Genomic DNA, 15,223 nt, shown 5'->3' on the forward strand with positions numbered 1-15,223 from the left:
GGACACCCTGAGGCTGGCTCTGGTGGCCTGGAGTAGCCAGTTCTCTGTAGGTGCCGGGGTAGGGGGGGCGGTTTACACCTGTTCTCCCAGGTGCCCTGCTATTCCTGGAGACTCTTGCTCAGAAAGATGGAAGCTGCAAATGCCGTTGTTACTCATTGCATTTCCCCCAAAGACCCATCAACTCATCAACAGAAATCAACAGTTTGATTGGAACCCCATTGACTCAAAGTCCTTTCTCTGCTGCATCCACCGGTCCTAAACAATGAGGTGGCACCCCCTGCCCCAGGCCCCACTGGAAGACCCACCCTAAATCAGACCCATCCTTCCCGCTCTGGAGCTCCTGAAGCTCTGGCGGCTGGTGTGGTCCTTACCCCCCGAGCCAGGACCTGGGTGGAGAGACAGCATCACCGGGTGGGCTCTGACATCCTTCCTGCATCCGTGGAGTCACGTGCAAAGCCCTCAGGAGAGCTCCACCGTGCAGCCCCTGGTACCGGGATGGAGGGCAGGTGTGCGGGAGTCCCCGGCCCCCTGGGACCACCTCCCCTTAAATGCAGTGTAGCGAGCGGCACCTGTGCGGTGACAGCCGGCATCCCAGGAGCTAGGCAGGACAAGGGGCCCTTGCAAAATCTCTGTGCTTCCTGGGGATGGCTGCACTGCTGCAGGAAGCAATGCAGAATGATTGCGGCCTCTGCACGCTCCATTTCATTTTAGTTAAACTTCCTTTTTGAAGTGGAAGATCACACCTTCTCACCAGAGTGCATGAAACGACCCAGATGAAGCCAGAGCCCAGCGCCAGCCTCCGAGCCCCTTCCCAATGCCAAGGACCCCCCCCTCCCGAGGGGGCTGCCATCCTGATTGGGGGCATCTTTGCCCTTCTCTGCACATTCCACTCAGCACGCATCCCCCAACAGGGCTGTGCAGAGTTGCCCGCTTTTGAAATTTACTTACAAATGCGATCAAACAACGTTTCCTCCCTCGTGTGGCTTCCTCTGCTCAGTGCTGTGTTTGTGAATTTCCACGATGGATGGTTTGCAGGAAGCGGAGATTTGTCCGGGTTACCCTGTGCAGGTTTCTCCAGCCTGAACACCCCTCAGGCCAGGGGTCCATCCTGCTTTGGATGGACATTTCGGTTGTTGTAGTTTGGAGTGGGACATCGTTCTACGTGTCTCCTCTGCCTGGACATGCACTGCCGTGGAGCAGGACTGAGGTCCAGGTTGTGGGTCATCGAGCAGGTACACGCAGGCATTTCTCTGATTACTAATAAAGTCGAGCACCTTTTCATTTTTCTATCAGCCATTGAAATATTCTCTTTTGGAAGTGTGTGTATAAGGCACTTTCCCACTTTCTGCAGGAGTATTGATTTACAGCAATTCCTTATTTATCCTGGATACAACACTTTGTCACTTCTGTGTGTTGCAAATACCTCTTCCCTCCCCCGCCCCAGCATGTCTTTTCACTCTCTTGGGGGTATCATTTGAAAACCCAAAGTTCTTAATTTCAACGTCAATTTTCAGACTTTTCCATTACGTTTAGCGTTTTTCATTCCTGCATAAGATATCACCAAGGTTATTTGATATCTGACAATGTGGTCTAAAACTATTCCCATTTGGGTCTATAATTCTGCCAACACTGATTTTTTTTATGATTAGGGTCAGGTTTCATTTCTGGTTTTCCCACGTGAATACCCAGTAGCTCACAGTGTTTATTGTAAGTTTATTCAAGAAGGAGAGGGTTGGAGGAGGGATAGAGTGGGAGGTTGGTGTTAGCAGATGTAAGCTATTATATATAGAATGGATAAACAACAAGGTTCTACCGTATGGCACAGGGAACCATATTCAATATCCTATGATAACCCTAATGGAAAAGAATTTTTAAAAGAATATATACATACATATAGATATAGATATATATAACCATATCACTTTGCTGTACAGCAAAAATTAACACAACATTGTAAATCTACTATGTTTCAATTTTAAAAAGTTTATTCTTTCCCCATTGCTCTGCAGAGCCACCACTGTCATGCACCAAGGGTCCGTTTACCCCTGAATTTGTTTCTAGACCCTTTATTCAGTTCTGCTGGTTTAGTCTGGATCCTGGAGCTGGTACCACACCATCTCAGTGACTATCTTCACGACAATTATTGACCTCAAGCAGAGCAAGTCATCCTTCCTTGTTCTAGCTCAAAACATCCTAATTATAGACCTTTAAACTTTTAAACAAATTTCAAATTCACCTTGTCAAGTTTCCCAATAAAATGGGCATTTAATTGATAATGCAGTGAATCTGCAGATCAAATAGAGAGAAACTAAGATTTTTCCAATATTGAGCATTTGAATCCATGAACGGAGAATATTCTTCCAATTGTTCTAATCTTTTTAAACATCACTCATTCACATCTGACAGTTTTCTACTGCCAGATGGAGGACTAGCATGTATTTTGCTGGAATTATTCACAGTTACTTGATTTTGGTGTCACTATTGTAAATGTTTAAAATTTAATTTTGTAATTCTTTCTGGCTAGCTTTTAGGAACATAATTGGTTTTTGCTAAGCTTATTCATTCTAAAAAATTTAATTTTAAATTCTCTTGAATTTTCTACATAAATCGTATCTTCTGAAAATAATAACGGCCTTGTACCTGCCTTTCCAATTCTTTTACATCATATTTGTTTTTTCTGCCTTACTGCATTGACAGTGACACAATGTTGACCAGAAGTGCTGATTTATGAGCATCCTTGTTTGTTTTCAATCTCTGAGGATGCTTTTCAATTTTCACCATTAACTATGTTGTCATTTCAGTGTATGTAGCTTCTAGGGATCTGTTTCTATACTCTGTTGTTTCTATTTGTTCTTGTACATGTTGTCTTTTATCCTCATGAACCTGGTTATCTTTTATTGTGTTCTAACATTTAATTTGGAAAATACATATATTTGCAGAAATCATTTAAGTCCTGGGGTCATACTGTTCTCCTTCCAACAAGATTTGTGTTGGTTTCAGCTCAGAGCAAGTGGATACTAGTGATCTAGGAAGATCTTATTAGAATTTCAGGAGTTGAGATTTTTTTCCTGGGACACCTAGATGTCTCAAAACCAGTTTGCAGTCCACATTAGGGCTGCCTATTGATGATTCATTCTTACTTCTAGGAAGAAATGCTTCTGGATCCCACCCCAAATCCACTCCTTTGACAGAACATAGACCCCAAACTTTGACCTTCAATGCTGCAAAATTATCGAAGTAACTGACCAGCTTCTCAGCTATCTTTGGGGGATTGGCAAAAAGAGACCCCACATGCTGGTTTCCCCTCTCCAGATCTCTGTTGCTCTCAAGAACATAGCAAAGTAACCCATTCCCATGTGGTTCACTTGACTATGCCTTCAGGCAAATCTCTTTTTTAATGTTTTGTCTGCTTGTCTTTATGAGGCTAGATGGCCCCAAATACCTAACCTGCCATTGTCAGAAGTCAAATGACCTTGATTGATCCCACTTTAAGATATCTGAACTTGACAGAGTCTTGCATTCTTTTGTATTCTTAGGCCCACATACTCTTAGGAACATTAAAGTGACACCTGATTGTGTTGTCAACATCTCACCTGCATTCGTTCTATTGGCAGTGCGAAGAAGAGGAAGCACCCTGGGATCGGGGGCCGGGGATTGTCACTGGCAGATGGGGTTGAAGGACAAAGACCGGCTGCCTCTCTCCCTGTCCTGACTAAGGCCAGGTGAACACCCCTGAACTGGCCCCTCTCCAACAGACGAAATCCAGACCCATGCTGGGGACAGGCTGCCCCGTCCAGTAGCTCAGGGAGGCTGAGTGGTGCCTGAGGCAATGCAACACCTAAGGCAACGCCACCTCTTTGTTCCCTCCGTCTCCATGGGCTGGAGCCACTGCACAAAAATTTGCAAAGTCTAGTGTCATTCCAGTGCCCATAGAGATGGACCTAAACCCCTTTTGCTAAACCTCTGGTCTGGCCATCCCCTGCTTCTTTCCTAGTTGGACAGTAGGTGTGGTTGGGACACCAGCCCACGAACACTGGCCCGGAGAAATATCAAACCACAGAAGAGTGGTTTGCTCAGCTCCTCCCCTCTTGTCCTCATCCTACTCTCCTTAGAGACATTCTACACATCTGCAGAAGCCCTTTACAGAATGCCCACCACATGTCCTGGTTAAGGGTGATCATAGTACAAGATGTGGAGGATGGCCTCTGGGATTTGTGGGGAGATAAGACATAGCCTCGCCTTCTGGTGTAATGACCGGACCCAGTGGTCCTTGGAGCATTAGACAGACTCGAGGTAATGTCAGGCTCTTACTAGCTGTGTGACTTCAGTTTCTCCACCTGTGAAATTTAGATAATAGTGTCTTCCGAATGGGGCTGGCCTAAGTAGTATTTGGCACAAAAGAAGTGCTCAGGATTTTTTTCTCTTCCGCTGTGTTAAGTGCTCAAGGACTGCCTCAGTCATTAGAATATTCTGGAAATCGGGCGAGGGAAGGAGCATCTCTAGCCAACTCCTCCTTATACCGCAGTCAAGGTCTCAGAGTGTTGTTTGGGTGTAGTTGGGTAATGAGGAGGGGGTCTGGGGACTTGGCTTTCCTTAAGCCACAAAGAAGGCAGACCCTTTCCAACAGAGGGGTCCTGGGAGCTCTCTCGGCTGGGAATGGAGTATCCTGCCAAGGGAAGTGAGCCTGATTCAGCGGGTAGCATGGTGGGGTCCAGCAGGAAGGAAACACCCTTTGCCATCACTGGTACCTCCTGTTGGTGTAACCAAAGAGGCTGCAGGAAGTGGGTGTCCCTGTGGCAGCTGAGAAACCACAGGCCCAGGCAAGGGCTGGCTTCCCCTGCTCACAAGAGTGAAGTCAAAGACCAGAGGATATGGAGCTGAGCAGAGTAGCCATGGCCCTGGGGCCCACCGGCCAGCTGCTCTTATTCCTGTGCTTCAAGACCCTGGCTGCCCAGACTGCAGACACCTGCCCAGGTGAGATGGACCTGAATTTCTGGTCCCTGAAAGCTGGTAACTACCCGCTCATTGACCACAAATAGTATCTAGGGTTAAACCCTCCATATGCATCTTCTTCTGAAGACTCAACGGCTCAACTTCATCTTCAGACTAGGACACGACAGGCCCAAGGTCACACAGGTCAGAGGGGGAGGAGCAGGAATTTAAGCCCAGGTCTGTCCAACTCTCAAGCCTGTGATTCGCCCCACAAGCTTCCCAGCCAGGTCTCGACTCTGCCACCGAGGAGAAGGACCATGCCCATCACTTTCTCCGTCTTCTCCTGGACTTTTCAGAAAGATGTTCTAAGATGTTCTAATCCAAGGGTTCCCACACTTACTTGGGGTTTGTTAGTGCAGATTTCTGGCTTTTACCCCAGAGAGTGCGATTCAGCAGATTCGGGTCTAAGAGGCGGTTGTGGTCTCCCTCCCGATCCCACGCAGGTGGATGGGCCCCACACCTGGCAAGAGGTTGCCCCTGAGGACAGACCAGCCTCCCCCTGAGTTGAGGACGTATTTATGGGGGAAGCATAAGGCTGCTCCCGTGAGAGAGTCCCAGCTGGAGACAGACCCCAAAACGACAGCTGCCCGTGTCTCCAGTGAGAGCACAGCTGATTCCCACATCCTCTAAGTTGTCTCTCGTGAGGATATTTCAGTTTTGAAATCAACAAAATTATTTTTTTCTGAGAAGGAAATGAATCTCTGGTTCCAGTTCTACTGGAATTTGCTCTGTGTCCTTGGATCAAATGTGTCCCCTCTCCAGGAGACCTACACAGACCCCTTCCAGCTCAGGAATTCTATGGTCAAAAGTCCAAGGTCTGGGGGTGAAAATGTTACTTTGACCCAGATTCCCCAAGTCTTTTAAATATTTATTGTTATTATTTAGTGAAAGTACCCACTGCTTATGAGGTTCTTTTAAAATGCCATGAATTATACTAAGAAGTTTAAAATCTGCGTTATCTAATCTAATCCTCCCCACAGCCTTATTCCTGTCTCCTCTTGGGCACCGAAGGGACAGAGCTCAGAGGGGTTGAGTGACTTGCCCAAGGACACACAGCACTGAGGCTGGGGGGAGGGTGGCTCAGGCAGGGGGCACTACAAGGCCAGGGCTCGGCCCTGCATCACCTCCACGCCTGACCAGTGCCCACCAGAGGCGGGAAACTCACTGCCAGGCTGACCCTTCATCTGAGACGGGTGACTCTGGCCACAGCCAAGAGCCCAGGCCGAGGTCGCCGCGTGGCAGATCGCCGTGGCTTGGGTGGCCTGTCGCCGGCTCTGCAGGGCTCTCAGGCCCAGGACGAGCTCCCTGACTGGCACTCTGTGTCTCTCTGCAGAGGTGAAGCTGGTGGGTCTGGAGGGCTCCGACAAGCTCTCCATCCTTCGAGGCTGCCCGGGGCTGCCCGGACCCGCAGGGCCCAAGGGAGAGGCAGGCGCCAGTGGACAGAAGGGTACGTGCTCTGGCTCGGGGGTGGGGGTCACTGAGCACCGGCTCTTCTCAAATTAGACCCTGGGTGGGCAGTGGCCCCTGTGGGTCTCAGGTTGCAGGCTTGGGTCAGGACCTTGCTCAGAGCTGGCGTCAGGAGCGACCCCTGTGGCCCACCAGGATCTGTCATTCCCTGAGGAGGGGGCTGGTCTCAGCTAGTCTGTGAGCTCACATTTGGGTATATTTTCATAGAGCACCCGCTTCCTGGTCCTCGATCCAGCACTGGCTTTACGTGGCCGTGGGCAAGAGTTCCAAGCCTTACGTACCTCGGTATTCTCACCTGAAAACTGAGGCCCCAGCCTTTGCTGTCTGTACCGCAGATGAGAAAACTGGGGCTCAGAGCAGTCAGCCATCACCAGGGAGGGTGGAGCTGCACCCCAACTCAGTATGAAGGCCCCTGCGTGCTCCACACCTCTCCCGTCGACGTGCTGGCCCCCTTGTGGGGTTTTGGGCCCCGAGCATGGTATGAAGGGCAGGTGTGCACCCAGCTCAAGGGGTGAGTGCCCCGGGCCTGGGTGTGAGTGGACGCTCCAGGGCTCCGGAGACAGGGTGAGCTCGGAGGTCCCCAGCCTCTCTCGTCCTAGGAGGTATCCAGCTCAGGGGCCGTGGGCACCCAGGGCAGGGCCTGGGGATGGGAGGGCGGTGTGTGCTCACCACGATGGGCTCCAGGCTGGGGATCCTGCCGGGGGGACACTGGGAGGAGGAGCAAGTCTGGGGCGCTGCCCACCAGTGGGTGTGGTTAGTCTGCCCCAAGCTGAGCCGGCGCCCCCTCTGCCCCACACCCCCACACCCACACTCCCCGGGGAGGGCAGCCTGCCGGCAGATGGTCCTGCTGCCTCGGCTGAGCCTGGGGCCGCCTCTCCTGACCCTCCCCTCAGTGCTCAGGAGGAGGGGCAGGGGCCCTGGGTGGTCCTAGCCCCCTGCTAACATCAATAACGCAGACCTGGGAGGCCTCGTGGCACCTGACCCCTCCTCGCTGGAGGTGGAGAGAGAACCACCATGGAGGGATGCATAATTGCACCTGACCGCCTCTGCGTCCAGGGCTGAGCACAGGGCAGGGCCCCTCCTCCCTCCCAGAACCAATGGGCCGGAGGCTCCTGTGTGACAGGGTCTCTGAGGACGTGCTCTTGGTCCCAGGCCCCCAAGTAGACGGTGGGGCTCTGTGACGGTGGCCTGGCCCTGGGCTGCTACACTGAGGTGGTCGGGAGCCAGAACGCTGGTGGTTCCCTGGGGCCTGGGCTTGGCGTGCCGGCCGGTCGGCACCGGGTGGCTGTGAGTGCTTTGTCCCCGCTGTCTGCTGTCACCCTCGGGCTGAGTCCCAGGGCAGTGATCCTGAGGATACCGCAGCTGGGATGGGAGGGTCAGGACTGTTTTCCTTAGGGCAGAGACGCTCAAGTGGAATTCTTCAGGTTGCCTTTTCCTCAAAGATGTATCTTTGGAATTTACAGGGGAACGAGGTTCTCCCGGAGTCCCTGGGAAGGCAGGACCGACCGGGCCCAAAGGTACCAAAGGTGATGAAGAGCTAGGACCCCGGAGCCAGTCTATAGAGACAGGAGAGATGGAGACAGACAGAGAGAGAGGGGGAGGAGGTGGAGAGAGAGATGGGAGAGAGATAGAGAGAGGGAGGGAGGCCAAGTGACAGAGAGGGACCTGTCCTGCTTCCTGTTTCCAAAGAGCTTCGAGACAGCGTGTGAACTGGGTCCCGGGTCCGGGGCCCCAGGCCCAGAACAGCCTCTCATAACCCAGGGAAGAATCCAGGCCTCTGAGTTCCCCCCCCCCCACTCCCCTGGCTGAGACCCAGGCATTGGAAAGCTGTGTGGGCCGCGGAGCACGCGTGTGTGGTGCCCAGAGCCCCAGCCTTGTCCCCCACGCCCCAGCTCCCGAAGAACTGAGCCCTTGGGTGGTTTCCCGAGCGGAGGGTTGATGTCCACTGACCAGACGTCCTGTGCATCTCCTGTCTCTCCCCAGGAGACCGAGGGGAAAAGGGCGCGGGCGGAGAGAAAGGTGAGCCCCTCCGCCTCCCTGGGGTCATTGGGCAGGCTTTGCAATGGGCTGGGGGGGTCCCAGGGGCCTCGGTCACTCCCAGCACCATCTGGGAGAGGATCTGAGACCACACCCCGGGCCCTGTCCGTCCAACCGATGGGTGCGGGACGAGGGGCCTCTGAGCCCGGCTTGCTTTGTCAGCGGCCGGTGAGCGCTCAAAGCTCAGGGGCTCCAGAGCTGGACCCCGGTGACTGGCAATACTGCCTTACTACATAATTGCGGACATTTTGCTTATAATTTTCTGATTTATGCTCATTTTTAAAAAAATTTGTAAAAGCAAGAAAAGGCAAAACTCCAAGACACAGTCACATGCTCAGGCTACAAATACAAAGTGCAAGGTTGGGGCCCAGACTCACATCCCAAATGCTCCCCAATACTTTCCACAAGCAGAGGCTCTGGTGGAGACACGGGCTGTGGAAAGCGATAGGCCTGGGGGCGCTGAGCCTCCACCGCCGTGAGCCGTGAAGCCCAGGCGAGGTGGCCGGCACGGCGGTCCAGCCAGCGCCCCGCGCGACAGTGCTGGCCGCCAGCCCCCGGGCAGGCCGGGTGCAGTGGGGGCCAAGCAAGCCCAGTGATGCTGAGTCTAGGAACTGGTCCTCAGGGCTGGAGGCGGAGAGTCCTGCAAAGAGCTGGATAACGGTTTCCATTCTCCCCGCTGTGCTCACGGAGCAACGGGGCTGAGGGGCACAGGGCGCTTTTTCCAGACGTGTGACGTGCATGTCCTCTCTCCCCACAACAGGAGAGCCGGGGCAGCTTCATTCCTGTGCCACAGGTGACCACGCACACGCTGACCCCCCGATCTCCGCCTGGACCTGCTCCTGCTGGGGGCGGGGGAGTGGGGGGTCGACCAGAAGGCCAGCTGCACAGACTCAGGTTCCAACTTCCAAGGACAAAACCCTCTCTGCGCATATCCGACTCCCCAATTACCCGAGTGATAGGCAGCCATTGCCTGGATAACTCAAGTATATTCCTGGAGGAGGGCCGGTGCCCAGGAGACTAGGCGGGGGCAGCCCTGGGAGGTGGGATGGCCAGGTAGACGGGGCCTGGCCGTCACAGCTGAGTGGCCTTGGGGGCTGTGTCTCTGTCCCAGGACGCAGAGCCCCCCTCCCCCAGGTAGGTGTCCCTGCCTCTCCCTCCTCCCCCCTCCTCCTCCCCCCTGCCCTGCCCAGAGCTCCTGTCCAGGCGTCCATTCCCTGGCTTCCCCTCCCAGGACCTCGGACCTGTAAGGAGCTGCTCACCAGGGGGCACTATCTGAGCGGCTGGCACACCATCTACCTGCCCGACTGCCGGCCCCTGACCGTGCTGTGTGACATGGACGTGGACGGCGGGGGGTGGACCGTGAGTGGGGGGGGACCCAGGGATGGCCGTGGGGTTCCTGGGCAGGGGCGGGCGTGCCTGGCAGATCACTCTTTAGTGGCCTTTGTGAGACCGTCCACTCCCTCCAGGCTCAGGCTGACCCCGTCCTTTCACTGAGGTCGGGAGAATCAGAAATGTCGGGGGCGGGGGGTGTGGACCCATATGGGAAGGAGTCCCGTGGCTCAGGGTGGGGGGCTCAGGCCCGGAGGTGCCCACTCCTCTCCAGCTGTGTGGCTTTGGGCTTGTCGCCTGCCCTCTCTGAGCCTCCAATTCCTCCTTGGTCCCATGTGGGTGTCCCTGACTGCCCCTGGGCTCTTTGATGAGACCCACGTTCTGGTCCTCGGCCTGTGATGCGTGTAAACTACCGCTGCTGCTCCCCTGTGTGGCCGGGGTGCCCTGTGGGGGGACGGCAGTGGGGCCCCGTCTCCCCTGCCCTCCCCATCGTGTGCAGGTTTTCCAGCGAAGGAGTGACGGCTCCGTGGACTTCTACCGGGACTGGACCGCGTACAAGCAGGGCTTTGGCAGTCAGCTGGGAGAGTTCTGGCTGGGGAATGACAACATCCACGCCCTGACCGCCCAGGGTAGGCCCACGGCCGGGGCCTCTGTGGTGGGGTGCCTGAAATCCACATGCCCCTGACCTTAGCCCTGGGCCATGTGAACCAGAAGACCCCACTCCTCCTCGCCCCAGGGGTGGTCACGTCTGACAGCAGGAAGGGTTATTACTCTGAGAACCTAGGACATGTATTCTCTTACACTCTCTGAGTGTTCAAATCGGAGGGGGTGGATTATTGGAGTGAAGACGACTTCTGGTCTCGGGACGGATCGTTTCTAGAACCCTAGAGTCGGAAGTGAGGAGGAAGCCATCTGGATTGGGGTGGCCCTTCTCCCACTTCCAACTGTTGGTCCGTCCTTGAAACTGGGATCTTAGGCACTCAGAGCCCCCTTCCTTGCCTCTCCTGCTCAGTGCATGTGGCGGTCCCCACGCAGGCCCCCTCACCCCACTTCTCCGTTCCACAGAATCAGCTTCACAGCTGGTCCTGAGGTCAACGGCAAACCTGTAAATCCGTTCTTAATTCTTCCACTCCCTCATGGCAACCTTGACGGTGTCCACTCATGTGCCTGAGATTCTTGCAGAAGAAACTACACATACAAAGGTTTCCTGCCGTGGCATTCACAGCTATTTGCAGGAGAATTTAGGGTTTCAAACTAGAGCGAGGCTTCATTCCATCCGAGGAACACCGACCATGGAATTTCAGGCATGGCTGATGGAACAGCAGGGGAGCTATTTGAAAACAGGGAGCCATCCCTGAGGTCCTCCCACCACACCAGCCCAGCCTCTCACACCTTCCGGGTGAATTGTCCCCGATGCCAAGTTCAGACGTCCCCTAAAACCCAAATTCCCATCCCCCCGTGCCTGGAGGCAGAGGGTCCCTTCTGCTGGGACCTGAGCTCCCACCTCCAACAGGAAGCAGCGAGCTCCGGGTAGACCTCATGGACTTTGAGGGCAACCACCGATTTGCCAAGTACCAGTCATTCAAGATGGCGGGTGAGGCAGAGAAGTACAAGCTGGTCCTGGGAGCCTTTGTCGAGGGCAGCGCAGGTGAGAGTCCGCGTGGGGCACAGCAGTGGCCTGGGCTTCAGCGCGGGGTTTGGGGAAGCAGAGAGGACCTGCTGAGCGTCCTGGCTCTGTGTCCCCTGAGTGACCCTGGGCTGGGGCTCCCCTCCCTGGGTCCAGTTTCTCCGTCTCTGAATGCAGACACGAAGGTACCTGAGTGCCTGTGTAGCACGGGGACCAGTGACGCCATTAGTTACCGCTCCCAAGGCTGTGTCTGCAGAGCAGTGTGCTGTTCTGAGTGGGGCTTGAGGTCACTGACCCCTGTCCCCGCTACCACCTGAAAGAGGATGGTCATTGCATACGAGCCCTTAGAGCCATATTCCCAAACTGGGCTCCACGGAACACAAACCCTGTGGGATGTTCTTTGCCAAAAAGACCCCCCGGTCACAGGATGTGGGGAGGCATCTCTTATGGTGCATCCTCTTGAGAATTCCCAGTGTGCACTCTTTCAGGAAAGGTGCTAGGAGCCTGTCTGCTTGTGCTGAACCAGAGCTGCAGAGAGCAAGGCCCTCCCGGGGCGTGGGGGGTGGGGTGGGGGATTGCTAATGGGAGCCTTCAAGCACACGCCTCCTCTGAGTCTCCAGGGAAGGTGCAGGGCAGGGACCCTGCTCTCCATGTTGCAGGTGGTACAGCTGAGGGTCTGGCAGGGGTGAGGAGGGCGGTGGGGTGCTACAGGAGCTGGGGTGAGTTGCACACCCAGGGCTGAAGATGGAGCAGGGGGCCCCGGGATGAGGCCGTGCTGTCCCTCTGGGATGACCGTGCTACCCAGGGAGTGGGTATGAAGCCCAGAAAAGTGATGCGGGCTCGGGGAAGGGAGGGCCCCTCAGGGGAGAGGGCGGCGCGGGTCCTGGTGGTCTTGGGGGAGCCGGGAGGAAACAGGTGAGGCTGGAGGAGGGAGGCACGCGCCCTGGGGCAGAGCTCCTGGACCAGGAGGCTCCATCTGCCCCAGGGTGAGGCAGGATCTTGACGCCCTGGGGTCGCCTCTCTAGAGGGAGGTGGCGCTGGGCAGGTGTCAGGGCGGGTTCCCTCTAGCCCGAGCAACACCCGCTCTCCCTCCCGAGCAGGTGATTCCCTGACGCCCCACAAAGACCATTTCTTCTCCACCAAAGACCAAGACAACGACCAGAGTTCCTCTAACTGTGCGGTGCAGTACCAGGGGGCCTGGTGGTACAACAGTTGTCACTCGTCCAACCTGAACGGCCGCTACCTCAGGGGGCCGCACACGAGCTATGCCAATGGTGTCAACTGGAGGTCGTGGAGAGGGTACAACTACAGCTACAAGGCATCCACGATGAAGGTGCGGCTCACCTAGGTGGGCGGGGCCGGCAGCCCTACCTGACGCCTCCCCGCCCCGCTGCCTGCGGCCTCCCAAAGCCTCGCTCAGTCCCCAGCAAAGGCCAGCACACATGCTCCCGCCGCCCCTTTGCTGGACAAGACCTGCTCGTCCAGCCCCTTCTCTCCCATCAGAGGGTCCGAACCCTCGTGCCCCACAGCCTCACCAGAAGAAGAATCATGTTTTAAAACCGTTTGCTTTCTGGCAGATATTTCTCCTCCCAGTTTTCATTTGCGTCCTCAAACATCAGCTGTTTTGAGTATTTTTCTGAGAGCCTATCCACAGCAGGGGCTGTGGCCGAGGCAGGGAGAGTTAGGGAGCCCATTTAGCAGATGCAACCACTGATGTTCCTAGAGGGCAAGTGGCTGTTCCACAGAGCATCAGCCCCCAGCCTTAAGCTCCCACTTAATTTCATCAACGGGGTAGGGGGGGAATGTCCCCTCCCTCATCCAAAGTCACCTGCCTCTTCCTGATATTGATCACAGCATCTTCACACATCTTTAAACAGGTCACTTTGAGACTAGAAAACTCTCATTAAAAAGGGGTGGGGAGGAGTTAAATAGGGACCTTTCTGCTTTCAATCAATGCAGTGGGTGCTCCGGGCCAGCTTCCCTGGAGAGCAGCTGAAACACCAAACACAGATCCACAGGGAGGGCTGCGTCCGCCCAGCGGAACAAGGGCAGCTGGCTGTCCACATACCATACAAAACCCTGAGGGGCCCGGCCTCACACCGCACCATCCTCGGCTTCGGGGCGATGGTAGACCTCAGTGTGCAAACCCGAACAGCCTGACGGGAGATGGTAAAGGAGAGTTTTCTCAATCTCTCGGGCCAGGGAGAGGTTTCTTAACTGGGACTTCAGAAGCACCAGGCATAAAGGAAAAGATTGATGGATTCAACCACATTAAATCAAAAGCTTCTGTTTATCAAAGGACAGCGTAGGAAATGAAAGGAAAGTCACAGAGGGATAGAATCCCTTGGTAACATGTAGGTTATTAGTTTTCTACTGCTGTCTCTATTCATTACCAACAAAAACAAAGGAAACGTGTTATCCCAAAGTTCTGCTGGTTAGAAGTCCGACGTGGGTATGACCGGGCTAGAAGCAAGTTGTCAGCAGCGCTGGTTCCTTCTGGAGGCTCCAGGGGAGGGTCTGTTTTCTGGCCTTTTCCAGCTTCTGGAGGTCCCTGGCATTCCTCGGCTCGTGGCCCCTTCTCCATCTTCAAAGCAGCAAGAGCACATCACCCCGACCCTGCTTTCATGGTCCCATTTCCCTCTGGGTATAGCCAGAACAGGTTCTCTGAAGAACTCGTGTGATTCGACTGGGCCCACCTGGGTATCCCAGGACCATCTCTCCATCACAAGATCCTTAGTTTAACCACATCTGCCAAGTCCCTTTTGCCACGTAAGGTGACATCTTCACCAGTTCTGGGGATTAGGGCAGGAAATCTTTAGCAGGGGAAACATTACTCTGCCTACCACAACCTATTAAAAAAAAATCATGGTCTCATACCCAGAATATTTAAAGAACTCCTACCAATCAGTAAAAAAATTTTAATAGCTCAGTAAGAAGTGGTTAAGAGATTTGAACAGACACTCCACAAAAAGTGATATCCATAGGACCAATACATTTATAAAAAGCTTCTCTATTTTGTTGGTTCTCAGCAAAATGCAAATTATAACCAAAACGAGATGCTATTACACATTCATCGGGACCGCTAAAATTTGAAAAACTGACAACACTAAATGTCAGAGATGCTGCAGGGTAAGGGGGGTTTCATATACTGCTGGTAGCAATGCGAATTGATGCCACTAACTTGGAAAAGAGTTTGACATCCACTGTTAGAGTAGAAGACACGCATTCCCATAACCTGACAATTCCACTGCCTGACGTGGAAATAACTGTTGCGTGCCCCAGGGGCCGTGCCAGGAATATCTATAGCCAAACTCTTCACCACAGCCACACCCTGGCATCCCCCCAAAGGCCCATCAGGAAGAAGGCAGAGACCAATGCAGAGATAGTCACGCACTAGAATGCCACACAGCAGTGCTAATTGGACAGCTACGAGCACACACAGGACGGACAGAGCACAACGCAGCAGCTGGCGGAGGAAGCTGGATTCAAGAGAACATATATTGTTGGCTTCACCTCATACATAACTGTTTCCAAGGTAAAAATGACCTGCCGTGTTTCGGATGCCTACTTAGATGGTAAATGTATACCAGGAAAACAAGAAAGTGGTTGCACTTGGAGTGGGATGGGGTGGTCACTGGGAAGGGACACAGATGGCCTTTGGGGTTCTGGGCTGTGAGGACAAGCATGTGGGCCACACGGTAATAAAAATACACCCATGATCCAGGGATGTGGGCGACATGCACATCTTTTCCTGATGTCCACGGTCATTGA

The 15,223-nt window shown here is 54.2% G+C and overlaps 1 protein-coding gene across 3 annotated transcripts; it reads left to right on the plus strand.

Moving 5' to 3' along the window:
• The first annotated feature begins 450 nt into the window (after positions 1-450).
• Positions 451-13,845, plus strand: LOC309633889 (ficolin-1). Of its 3 annotated transcripts, none has more exons than XM_082403207.1 (9): positions 451-4,974; positions 6,326-6,439; positions 7,923-7,985; positions 8,443-8,478; positions 9,257-9,289; positions 9,728-9,855; positions 10,325-10,454; positions 11,339-11,473; positions 12,553-13,845. In XM_082403207.1, the coding sequence occupies exons 1-9, from the start codon at positions 4,872-4,874 to the stop codon at positions 12,798-12,800; spliced, it is 990 nt and encodes a 329-aa protein (XP_082259333.1). In that variant the 5' UTR covers positions 451-4,871; the 3' UTR covers positions 12,801-13,845. The 3 variants fall into 3 exon arrangements, with proteins under 3 accessions (XP_082259333.1, XP_082259334.1, XP_082259335.1); XM_082403208.1 differs by having other exon boundaries at positions 7,923-7,976; XM_082403209.1 differs by lacking the exon at positions 7,923-7,985.
• Positions 13,846-15,223: the final 1,378 nt, after the last annotated feature.

The sequence above is a fragment of the Balaenoptera borealis genome, assembly GCF_965194805.1.
Source record: "Balaenoptera borealis genome assembly, chromosome: 8".
Lineage (NCBI taxonomy): Eukaryota > Metazoa > Chordata > Mammalia > Artiodactyla > Balaenopteridae > Balaenoptera > Balaenoptera borealis.